The 12323-nt window shown below is 36.2% G+C and overlaps 1 protein-coding gene across 1 annotated transcript; it reads right to left on the reverse strand.

Moving 5' to 3' along the window:
* Positions 1-421: 421 nt before the first annotated feature.
* Positions 422-11744, reverse strand: TSPAN19 (tetraspanin 19). The gene is given in 8 exon segments (XM_066318749.1): positions 422-562; positions 1855-1998; positions 4674-4784; positions 5679-5753; positions 7002-7033; positions 7036-7099; positions 7184-7227; positions 11621-11744. Coding segments are annotated over 8 exon segments (735 nt in total).
* Positions 11745-12323: the final 579 nt, after the last annotated feature.

A 12323-nucleotide genomic window follows, 5' to 3' on the forward strand; every position in this document is an offset into this window, starting at 1 on the left:
TGTGGAGTGAACAATCAATTCTTTTTGCCATTATTCATGTGATTTTGCTCTGATATTGAAAGCTCTGTTCTTTTTGTCAAACAAAATTTTCTCATAGATATGTGGGAGAAGAGATTTCATTGTTTTGTCTTGTTTGATTTAGTACACTCGCAGAGTAGGTTCTGTAAAAACAGAGCACAAAAGAGGTCTTTTGGTGCAGAGATTTGACATGCTCTTTAACCACTTTCTGACCTTGAAATATTATTTGCTTTCAGAAGCCTGGTCAATCACTTCATTTTGCAGGCTTTGGACTACATAATTTCTGGTGTTTGAATATATGGGAGATTGTCAGTAAAAAGTGCTTGATCTTTCCTCTAATTAAAATTGATGAAAATTTTTAAAAAAATCAGTCAAAACTAGACGGCACTGGATTGATTGATTTTCACTTTGTGTAAAAATACCAGTATTTTGTGGTTTTTTTGCTTGGAAGTAGTCTTACCTGTGTGGTTAATAAGGTTATAGCAATTGCAATTAAGGTAAGAGCATTGTTTTCAAACCATGTACTTAAATGTTCTTCACTTCCCTAGGCAAGTATATAATAAAGGATGTCAAGAAAAATCATGTCAATTTTGGAACTTATATTGCATCTTTATGAGAACATACTCTTAAAATACATGGAATAGAACTTTCTGTATGGCATGCCAGATTCTGGTATTTACTTGCCAGAGAGCAAATTCATCAGTAATATATACTGTGGATTCTTAGCTGTAACATTGTATAAATTATCCGAACTAAACAACTTGTTCTGAAGGAAATTCAACATTTTTGCATGGAAATGTTCCAGAGCTTCTGACTTAATCAAAACAGAATTTGTTTTTGTGTGTGTTTAACTGAGAGATTAACTTACAAGTAAATGCTGAAAAGAATATTTTCAAGTTTCCATTGATTCCTATGAATTATGCATGCTGACATGGATATGAGTATCTTCCAGGTTAAAATGTATATTTATCATATTGCTTTTTAAAACAACTGTCAAATTATTATGTAGATTAGAATATGAATAAATACAATAAAACATAAACATAAATGTTTTCCATACTTAGAAGTGATTTTTTAAAATAATGACAAGGATTTATAGAAAGATGGAGAAATTCAGAACTGATGAGCAAAACAAGACAAGAGTAGATGTCACTGGAGAACTTCCCATTATTTACTGTTCTGCATTGTCAAGAAACAACCACTGCCCACTACATTTTTGTCCTTATTAGCTGGTCCTAGTAACACTGCATGGTTTTTCAAAGAGGGCAATATGTCTCACTTTGCTCCAGCTCAGGTAGTGATATCAGGTGGTCCTGTGCAAACTGGTCCCTTGATGTAACACACATGAACGCTAACGTGGACTGGTCTCACAAAACACATATTATTTCAGTGTCTTGCTCATTCCACTTATCCTGTAAAGAACTGGAGATGCTCTAGAAACAAATAATACAAACAAGTGAAGACATTTCTCACAATTACAAGTGGAAAATGTACTGTACAGATTTTATACACTGCTGCTTTTCTCTGCCATTATTGATTTGCACAGCATGGGTTTATGCCAAGATGCTTCTTAAACCACTTCTAAATTTCCCTGTGATATTGATCAGGCACAACTCCTGTTCCATTGAAGCATCCTTAATTTAGAACTACATGACTGGCAGATAACACCTAAAAACCAAGGTTTCTCAGTGACCAGAGACAAAACAATGAATATTGTTAAAACTTTGGAATTTGCAAGCCACATCTTGAAGGAAAATATGCTTGGTAGATCTTTTTCGGAAGTCTATTTAGTAACAGAAGTTACATTCTTCAAGAACTTTTTTATTTATTTCTTACCACACTGTATGTTGAATCCCTTGGGACATCACAAAACCATTTCTTCAGATTGTATTTTGTACATGAACACGGGAACTGAGTATTATTGTTCTTTGTTTTGTTCACTTTCCACTCTGTGGCATTGTATCTTTCACAGAATTCCATCTACAGTAGAAATCAAAATCATGTAACTCCAACACTTATGAAGATTGTTGCATACAGGAATTTTCACCCAAATGAGTGCCAGTCAATAGAGTGAATATTTTCCCTCTATTCAGTACAGAAATGTTTCTGAGGAAAATTATTCACCCTTGCATATGTATCATTTCCTATGATATGCACTGGATAGTACAGACAGCAACAGTATGATCCTATAGTACATTTTTGAAAGGAATTGCATCCAGCTCTCGAATCCTGCACCAAATATTCATCCTGCATCTGGAATGCTGTATCCAACTCTGGGGTCCCCAGTATGGGAAGGACGTTGACCTGTTAGAGTGAGTCCAAAGGAGGCCAGCAAGATTACTAGAGGGATGGGAACCTCTCCTATGAAGAAAGGCTGAGAGAATTTTGATCAGCCTGGAGAAGGCTTGTGGGTGACTTAGTTGTGGCTTTTCAGTACCTGAAGGGAGCCTACTAGAAATTTCAAGAAAAGCATTTCACAAGAGCATGTAGTGAAAGGACATGGGGCAGAGGCTTCAAACTGAAAGTGATTAGGATTAGATTAGATTAGACTAGATCCTTTACTTTGAGGTTGGTGAGGGAGTAGAACAGCTTGCCCAGAGAAGTTCTGGATCCCCATCCCTGGAAGTGTTCAAGGCCAGGTTGGATGGAGCTCTGAACAACCTGGTCTAGTGGAAAATGTACCTGACCATGGCAGAGGGGTTGAAACTAGATGATGTTGAAGGTCCCTTCTAAACTCAGGGCCTTCTATAATTCTACATACTTTCTTTCATGCTCTAAACTATTCTAGAACACATCTAAACAGAAAAAGAAAATAATTGCAAACCCAGATTAAAGCATTTTGACTATAACCCTTAGCCGCACAAAGTATTTTCAATGTAGAAATTGTGTGTAAGCAGTAAAATAGATTATAGCAAATTTTATTGGTAAAAGCACAGTGAATGTGATTTCATAATGAATGCAACAGGGGTAAATTTTATAAAACATATAAAAATAAAAACACAGGAACTCAGATGTAGAAATTTTAATATGGACCAAATTTTGAGTATAATTATTTATTCCTTTTAATTGGGAATTTTTTTTTTCTTCTGAGATCTTTAGCAGTCTCCCAACTCATTTTAGTATAAATTAATCTCTCTTCAACACATAACTCAAACTTGGAGGACAAAGCAAACACTATGTCATGTTCAAATAATTATCAGCTAGCTCTTCCCAATAACCTACTTCAGTACCAGTAAAACAAAAGCAAACTAAGTGGTCAAACTGCTCGGAGAATGGAATTCTTTTCATGTAGAAAATTCCAGGAGATTCTCATTCTGAATCAGAATGAATCTTCAGAAATATTTTCATTGGTTTGTGGGATAAAATCTTCCATATTTTAGCTCAGAGATGCTAAAAAATAACATGCCATTTTCATGTTTTGAAGGGTCAGTTAAAGATCTACTGCTTCTAAATTTTGAAAATTAGGTAATTTGGCAAAAGCTGTCTTTCCCGGTATAAATATTCCATTTCAACAACCCCACAGGTTTAGTTAAAATAGTCACCAGTTTTAAGCAGTACATTAAATATCACCAAGAATATATAAAATACTATTAACGATCTTCGGGGTTTTTTTGTTTTTCTCATGGCAAATGCCAATGATTCCAGTAGTTGGGTGGGTGGTGAGTCTGTGAATGCCTACAACAGTCCAATAAAACTGCAGTCAAGTATACCAGCACATAGTCTAGCTGCACCATTGGCATAATGGGGTCACTATTATTCATTTAAGAAATCATGAATGCAATGAACAGATTTTCAAAAAACAGATTTTAAAAATACATTGCAAATGCATTTGTAATCTTGAGACTAGACATATATGCCTTGTGAGTTATCTGGAATCATCAATTATCTTCAACACTCATTAAAAGTGATGTAACTCACCTCTGGAAGAAGTCATATTAAGGAACTTGCAGCTGATCTATAGAAGCATATTAAACCATATCAAGCTGTTAAACTCTAGTGTTTGTAATTAAAAGCTCATACGCAGAATTAATTTCAAAGATGGATAGCAGATCACTGGTCAAAAACATTTCTAACAACTTCCAAAATAATTGACACCATCCAAATATTTTATAGGACTTTTCTAAAGAAGTAAACAAATTACTTGCTGCCAGGTCACAGGAAATATATTGAGTAATAACTAAGTATGTGTATTGAAAGTACTAATTTGCAAGCCCATTTCAGATTATTTCTGAGTCTCAGTGCAAAACCTATTCAAATTTTCTCACAGGAGGAGCTCTACATTGACCTCATAACATCTCTGCTTGGTTCTCATCAGCCTCAAGATTTAAGCAGATCAAGGGTTTATGGTATCTAGCACTGTAAAAAATACCAGGCCTCCCATTAATTTTTTCAGCTGCAGGAATTTTTTCAGCTTTCAGTGGCCAGAACGCTCTGTTCCTACATGAAATGAAAAGTTTTTCAAGAGCTTAATCTCATCAATAGTGACCCATATAACAGAAAGGAATCTGCCAACCCACATCAGATAATAGCAGCAGATCTTGAAAAATTAATCCTTTACTAAATGAGATTTTTTTATATAAGTTCTAGTTGGTATACACATTTCTGGCCAATGCAGTACTTTTAGAGGTTATATTTTCTGGGGTTTTTTTCTTTACATTGTGCTGCATAGCATTCAGAAGGTTCCACACAGATTTCTGCTCAGTGGGACTCTCATTCCTGTATTCAGAAATAAAATCATCAATTCTGTTGTTCCATTGATTGTGAACCTTTTAATAAATATTTATAGCATTTGATATATGCATATTGGTAAGAGTGTGGATGGATAGTACAATCCTTGATCTTTTTTTGATACTCAGGCTTCTTCAAGGATTGTGTACAAGCAGCAGCATTCTAATCAATTTGCCAAATGTGATCCAAGATGCGTCACAGCCATTGCACTAATAGGAAAGCTGTAAGCCAAAGGGAAGGATAAATGAAGGAGCCCAAACCCCATACACAGCACAGGCAGGCACAAGGTAATTTGCCCAACTGGAGCCAGGAGAGACAGGAAGCATTTTAGTTCCACCTGAAATACTAAATCCTACTTCCCATATTTCTAATAAGCACAGCATCACATAATAATAAGCACACACCAAAAATTGTTTCTGGACCTAATGTGATACAAACTTTTGCGAGTACCACAGAATCTGGCCAGGAAATGTTTTGCTGTAGGCTAAGGGAACGAACAGCTCACATTAGCCCTAGATTCTGTAGCTTTGCTGAGACTGATAAAATACATCTTCAAACAACTCAGCATCTAATGCTTTCTCCCACAACTGTAGACACCCAGGAAAGAGGGACTTTCTCGGTTATCCCTTAACAAGGAATAAAGCTGTCCCTTCCAGTGCTATTCCACATTCCTGAATAGGAAAGGTATGGTTTTTTGCAGGGGAGAAATTGGAAATATATTTCCATGCACTCCCATTTACTCTATTGAACCATGCTGAATTCCTCAAGTCAAGTTTTTCACATTCTACTATTCCTGGTCAACATGTGAAATAGTCGACTTCAATCAAATAGTAATAAAGTTTACAGTGAGAACTGACTATTCCATATTTTTAAATTAATTGCATGAAACAATTTTGAAGTAATCAGCAGTTCCACACCATTTATTTACATACCTCTTCTTTTTTCATAATTATCAGCACCAATATTGCCATTTGCATTATAAACACCAGGATTTGAAAACTCACATACTGAAAAAATGCACAAAGACAAGCTACGTATTCAATTATTTTGAATAAGTGAGCAGTGCAATAAAAAATCCCAGAACCTCATGTATGATCCTTCATGACTATTATTTAGAGTGAATTCTAATAAAGAATAAAATAAATTCACTCTAATAAATTCTAAAAAATAAGAATTTATTTTCTTGGTAACCTGCAGAAAGTGACATCATAGTCTAAGAAGCAGACTTCAAACAAAGCACAACTCACTGTGTTAGGCTTAAAGACACAGCCATAACTTTCTTCGAAGAGAAGAAAAAAAGCTGGTTTTAAGCAGCTGTACTTCACTGAAGAAAAATGCTTATTTCTTCATTACCTGTTTGAAAGGCAATGGTACCTAAGTCCCATGCATATTTAAGAACTACATTGAGCAATAAGGCACAAAATAAAAAAAGATAGTTGATTTTTCTTATTTCGAGTGAAAACAAATTTTCACGCACAGAATCTAGGTACTGTGAGAATAGATGATTCCAAGGAAGATGCAAATGAGACATATTTTCTTCCACCACCTAAGAAATTTTGAGGCACACACTACATGTCTAGGCAGTAGCAGGGAGGAAGAAGTTTCCTGGTTATAGCACCTGGAAACTCTTTGCTGTGCAAATTTATAGTTGTAGTGCTTAACAAATGAAAGCACAGTTCTCTGCTTCAGATTCCACACTGTCAAAAACATCTCTCAAAAAGGGTGACAATAAACAAAAGATGGAGGAAAAAAGGTATCAAAATGATAAGAATGTATAGTTACAATGCAGTTTTTCAGAAATAAAAGTGTTATTCCCTTAAAAAGCAGGAATTGTATGTAAACACAGAGTCTGCAGTTCAGTGTACATAGGTAACAGCTTTTTAATCATACTTTGATATGTCAATATTGTAGCCATACTGCACCTATCTGTGCCTTTAAGTTGGAATATTCTGGACCAAGCTTTTCTTTATTTCTTCAACACACACTAAGTATTTTAAAACATTTATGCTAATAAATACAGTGTTTAAAATATTTTCTGCGTAAAACTGCAGTATTTTGTCATTGAAAACTTTCATGCAGTGATATGGAAATATCTTCTGTTGTGTGAGATTTCATTTGAGCCAGGATTTTATCTAAATATGCTTTTCTATCAACAAATTTGTATGTGGAAATCACACCAAAACAGGTTCACATTTTTCATGCACACAAAATTCTCTTTCATTTTACAAGAAAATTGGAGCCTAATTTCCACTTACTGTAACTAACAGACATTTGATTTCCCCTACACTCCTATGGCTGACATAAAAGTAATAACAGATCCAATGCCAAGTATACAAGAAAGACATGTCACTGGCTAGTTCTCTGCTGAAAAAACTGTAACACAGCGCATTTGTACTGTTACTTATTTTCCTTTTATTTTTATTAGACTTCCACTTACGCAGGCTATTCCAAAAAAATGATTATATCTTTGTAATGTCATTACTAAAAGAATGGAATAACAGAATGATAAAAGGGTATTATTACTGTTATTATTATCTATATTCACAGAAAAAAATATATATTTTCATAAATTTAGACAATGGTGATAACATATGAGATGTAAACAGAACATTCTCAGTTAAACAATGTGAAAAAACCAAGAATGAAATCAGTGAACAATTACAGTGTAAGTTTACAGATTTTTTTTTTTTTTCTGTTTGCCAAGAAGTATTAAGACATGTGCAGATCCTACATGGAGATGGTTATATATTTCTCAATAAATCAGAGATTTGGTGCTGTCATCCATCTTTGCAACTGGCCACTTTCTCCTTTGCATTCCAACCATTTGTGCATAGATATGGAAAGTAACAGTGGTTTTCATTTCTTCCAGCCCAAATGTTTTCTCCCAGAATTACTGCATTGGATGGTTCCTATGCCATGAATAGAACCATCCAAATGGATGGTTCCATTTGGAACTGACACTTCTTAACATGGCCAAGGCAGTCTGCTCTTCAAGAATACATCTGTTGTTATGTGACCTAAAAGTTACTTTTCTGACAGAAGAAATTGATAGGCACTATGGGAAAAAGAAATATCCATATGGAGAGGCCATACTCTTATTCATTCCACCCAAATCCTCACCAAAAGGATCTATCATCTCATCAAATGCAGGTCAAATGCAGTCTCATAAATGATATAAAGAAAAGATTAATAGAGCTGATTTATTTTTCAGTGATTCATCTATAAGCCATACACCAAGAGAAAGAAATAAATTAATTGCATAAATTAAAGCAATATCTAAATTTTAGATATAGTAATATGTTTTTCTATTATTCTGATAATCATACCACGTAGTGATGGAAAACATTCTCAAGAGGAAAAACCTTGCAACCATGCAGTTCAATCCAATACTGCCACCTTGTGAAAAAGTAAATCTATTACTTCTTCTATCTATTACATAGAACCGTACAAATATAAAATGGTTTGGGTTGGAAGGGACATCAGAGACCCTCTACTTCCAAAGCCCCTGCCATGGGCAGGATCACCTGCCACTAGACCAGGTTGCTCAAAGCCACATCCAGCCTGCATTCAATCACTGCCAGGGATGGGGCATTTTTATTCTGCAATGATTTAAAATGAAAGAAAAATTCTATTAATACTCAGAAAAAAAAAAAAAAAAACCCAAACCTGAAGAAATTGTTTCTGCCAAATAATGCCACAAGCCAAATGTCAAAAGCATGAGACTCAGAGCTTGATGGGAAGGAGGGGGGTAATGAAGGGAAGGATTTTTTTTAATTAAGAACATCTAAAAAAGAAAAATTCAAAACTGCTAAATAAGAGAAAGAAAACAGATTTCTTGCCAAGAAAATTCCACTAAAAATCCAAGATATTTAAATGGTAATTCTGTATTTGTTTTTTTATCTTTAATTTCATTATTTTGTTTTCAGTTTTAAACCACAGCTGAAAGTATAATCATATATTCAGTTCATTATAAAACAACTATAACTACTCTTATAAATTACAGTGGAACTTCCTTTCTCCAGATAATATTTTATAAATTTTAACTGTCATCTGATACATTGAACAAAAAATAATAACAGCAGTAGAAGCATCAAGATGGTGTATAGTCTCCATTGCCTTTGTTACACTGTACACATGTATTTTTGTTTTGCTTTGGTTTTGGTCTATTTATTTTAAGCTGCTAAAGACACTTGGAAGATTTGTATGGCAGGATTTACATAGCCTGTCATACCCTTGTTCTTCTATTCTTCAGAGCACTTATTAAATAATAAGGATACCAGCTGAAATTAAGAGATGACAAATGTGAAACTTCTGCAGCCAGAAATTATCTGGCATTAACAACTCATTTTACATAGAAAACACATTACATATGTATCAAATTTGATTTTTTGGAAGTAAATATTCAGCAAATCATAAGTCAAGATCTTCAATGCCTGGATTATAAAACTTCTGCTGGATTTCAGCATGAAGAAAGCCATAGTAAGCTTCTCAAACTAGCTCTGTGGTGGAGTGGGGTCAATAATGGGGTCTATGTTGCACCTTGTAAACTTATAGACTATATGTAACAACAGGTTTTTCAATTTCCCTGGAGAAGTTTCACTACTTTTAAGAGCAATTGAACTTTTTCTTGGTTTTCAAAAGTAGAATGTATCAAAACAATGGTGTGATGAATTTCTTTTAGAACCGCCCCCCGACCAGTTATATATTCAACTCAAAAACTGGAATCTGCAATAGTTGTCTTGTATTACCTGTGTTGTTTCAAAGATTTATTCTGAGAAATTTTAATAATAATTCAGTTAATCTTAAAATATTTACCTAAAAATTAAAAATATCATCCTTATAAATTAACCTACATTTTATATTGCATTGTTTCTACACAAGAAAATCTTTATCAACATTGAATGTTTCTATCCTATCTTAAGGAGAATGGTCAAACAATGATACATTTCTTCCAACATAGCCACATCCTTAGAACAGAGAAGCTTTCTTATGTTGGCCAGCCCTGACTTTCTGGATACAGACAACAGGTTTCAGGAGGTTTTGGCTCATTTTGATGCACTTCCTGTCATACACTTCCACGCCATGCAATTGTTTTCCCTTCATTTCCAAATTTGTGAAATGAAGGATTTTCCTTACAGCACAGCTCCAAGATTGTTCACTCTACAATTTCTGAATCAGCGCCACCAGTGACGATGGGGATCTCGGCACCAACAAACAAGGTACACTTAGGGTTTGTGTGAGGCTTCAGAGAGCTGCAGAACCTACAACTTCAGGGACACTGGCAATCCAAAAGGCATTCCGAGGGCATAGGTCAGGGTGCCACAACTGATAAATCCATACCTTTCAGTCAGTGTAACCTATGGTGATGAGGACCTCTGCACATTCCCAAGATGTCATTAGGATCAGGGTTAGGTTTAGGGTTAGTGTTGAGTGAGTCAAAGAGCCTACAGCTCCAGGAGTACTAGGGTTGGAAATGGCATGCCAAGGTAAACCCGGCACAGCCCCAACATTGCTGCTCCTACTTCTTTCTAAAACCAGGCACCCATGTGGATTGGGACTTTAGGGTTAGTCTGGGGGTTAGGACAATGCTTAGGGTTAGGGTTGTGTGAGTAAAAGAGCCTATGGCTCCAGGAACAATATGGCTGTAACAATAATGGCAAGGTAATCCCAGTAGGGCCTCAGTATTGATGCTCCTATTTATTTCTAAACTGAACCACCCTTATGGATGGGGGTGTTCTTGTGAGGATTAGTGTTAGGGTCAAGTTTAGGGTTATGTTCAGGGTTAGGGCTAGGGTATGGGTTAGTGTTAAATTTAGCCTTAGGGTTGAGTGAGTAGTGATTTGAAAATTCTTCATTTCATGAAATGAAATTAAATTTTTTTATGATCTCTATGAAACATTTCTCTTTCATTGGCAATTTTTTTTGCTAAGCACAGGACATGGTCATTATTCAATACATGCACAGCATAATTTCACTACTAAAGAAGCATTAAGTGCACTTTCAATGGGTGGATCAAAGTTGATCACAGAGAGTTCACCAGTGATATGATTATATAAAAGAGTGGATTTCAAATGGATGAGTTTATTTTTTTAATATTTAGATATCCTGCTTATCCATAACACTGGTGAGAAAACTGTAAGCGGTTGTCCATGAAGCAAGTGTTATTTGCTTCACACTCCTAGAACTATCAGAAAGATATTCAGCTTATTCTAAGGACAGTAGATGGAAAAACCTCTACCATTTTTGGCAGATCCTTCCCATTGCTCCCAAAATGCACTTTTTCTATGTAAAACCTAAATTTGCCTTTTAGCTCTTAAATTTTTTTATATCTGTTTTTGCATGCTGGTATTCCTCATCAGATTCAGGGTAATAAACACACAAAAATGTGTTACAAACACAAAAAAATGCTATTATCTGCACCTTGCCCTATCTTTATAGCTTTTCCTAGACTGAATTCTTTTTAGGCTCTCATTCTTCAGCTGGACATTCTCTCCAGCTTTTAATAACCACTGAGGGACTTTTACAGAGACAGACAGTGACAGGACAAGGGGAACAGGTTTTGAACTAGAGGAGGGAAGATTTATGTTAAATGCTACAAGGAAATCCTTTACACCACAAAGGGTGGTGAGGCTTGAAATCAGGTTGCCCAGAGAAGCTGTGGGTGCCCCATCCCTGTGTTCAGGGCCAGGTGGGAGGGGACACTGAGCAACCTGGTCTAGTGGAAGCTATCCATGCCCATGGCAGGTTGTTTGGTGAGAGATAATGTTGAAGGTTCCTTCCAACCCAAACCATTCTATTCCTCTATGGATTTGTATTTACATTTACCTTTTTCTGACAATTTTTTGATTTTAAACTCCTCTTATTTGCTCCCTACCTGCAGCATCAGCAGGGGCATGCTGAGCCGCTGGTCCCCTGCACCTGCGAGGCCGTGCCGGGCTGGCCATGCCAGAGACCAGTGTCCCAGCACAGCCCAGCACCAGCCAGCCCTTCTGAGCCATGACCAAGCCCCAGCAAGGAAAGACAGAAGGGATGTCTGGTGTGTTTTCATTTTTCCTTACTCTCTAGTTCTCTGGGCAAACAAGAATGGAAGTAAACCCACAGTGTTTTAATCCACCTTTACTGTGATTTCGGTGTGCTTTTATTGATGGGGATTTTTTCTGGTTATTTGAGCCTTGCAATTTATTGTGAACACTAAATTCCAGTCTGCGATTTCAAAAAATCCCAAACACAAACCAAAACCAAATAAAGAATCCAAATCTAAAATAAAAATACCTCAAAAAAAAACCCCGACAAACCCAAACAAAAAACCCAAACCAAAACAAACCCTACAAAACAAACAAACAATTAAATCCCAAACCCCAATATTAAAACACAAAGAAAACCACGAAAGCAGACTCTTCGGAGTGCTCCGTCTCATGCTGGAGGGCGCCTCCTAACGCCCCAAGAACGCGAAACAGCAGCTCCTGGCCAAGTTTGGCTCCTGTCGCTGCCCGTCCGAGACGCTGTTTCCCGTTGCCGTGGTGACGCTCCCGCGGTAGCAGCGCGGTGCGGGGCTCTCGTCCTCCCCCTGGAGCTCC

This window comes from Sylvia atricapilla, chromosome 5 (genome assembly GCF_009819655.1).
Source record: "Sylvia atricapilla isolate bSylAtr1 chromosome 5, bSylAtr1.pri, whole genome shotgun sequence".
NCBI classification, from domain to species: domain Eukaryota; kingdom Metazoa; phylum Chordata; class Aves; order Passeriformes; family Sylviidae; genus Sylvia; species Sylvia atricapilla.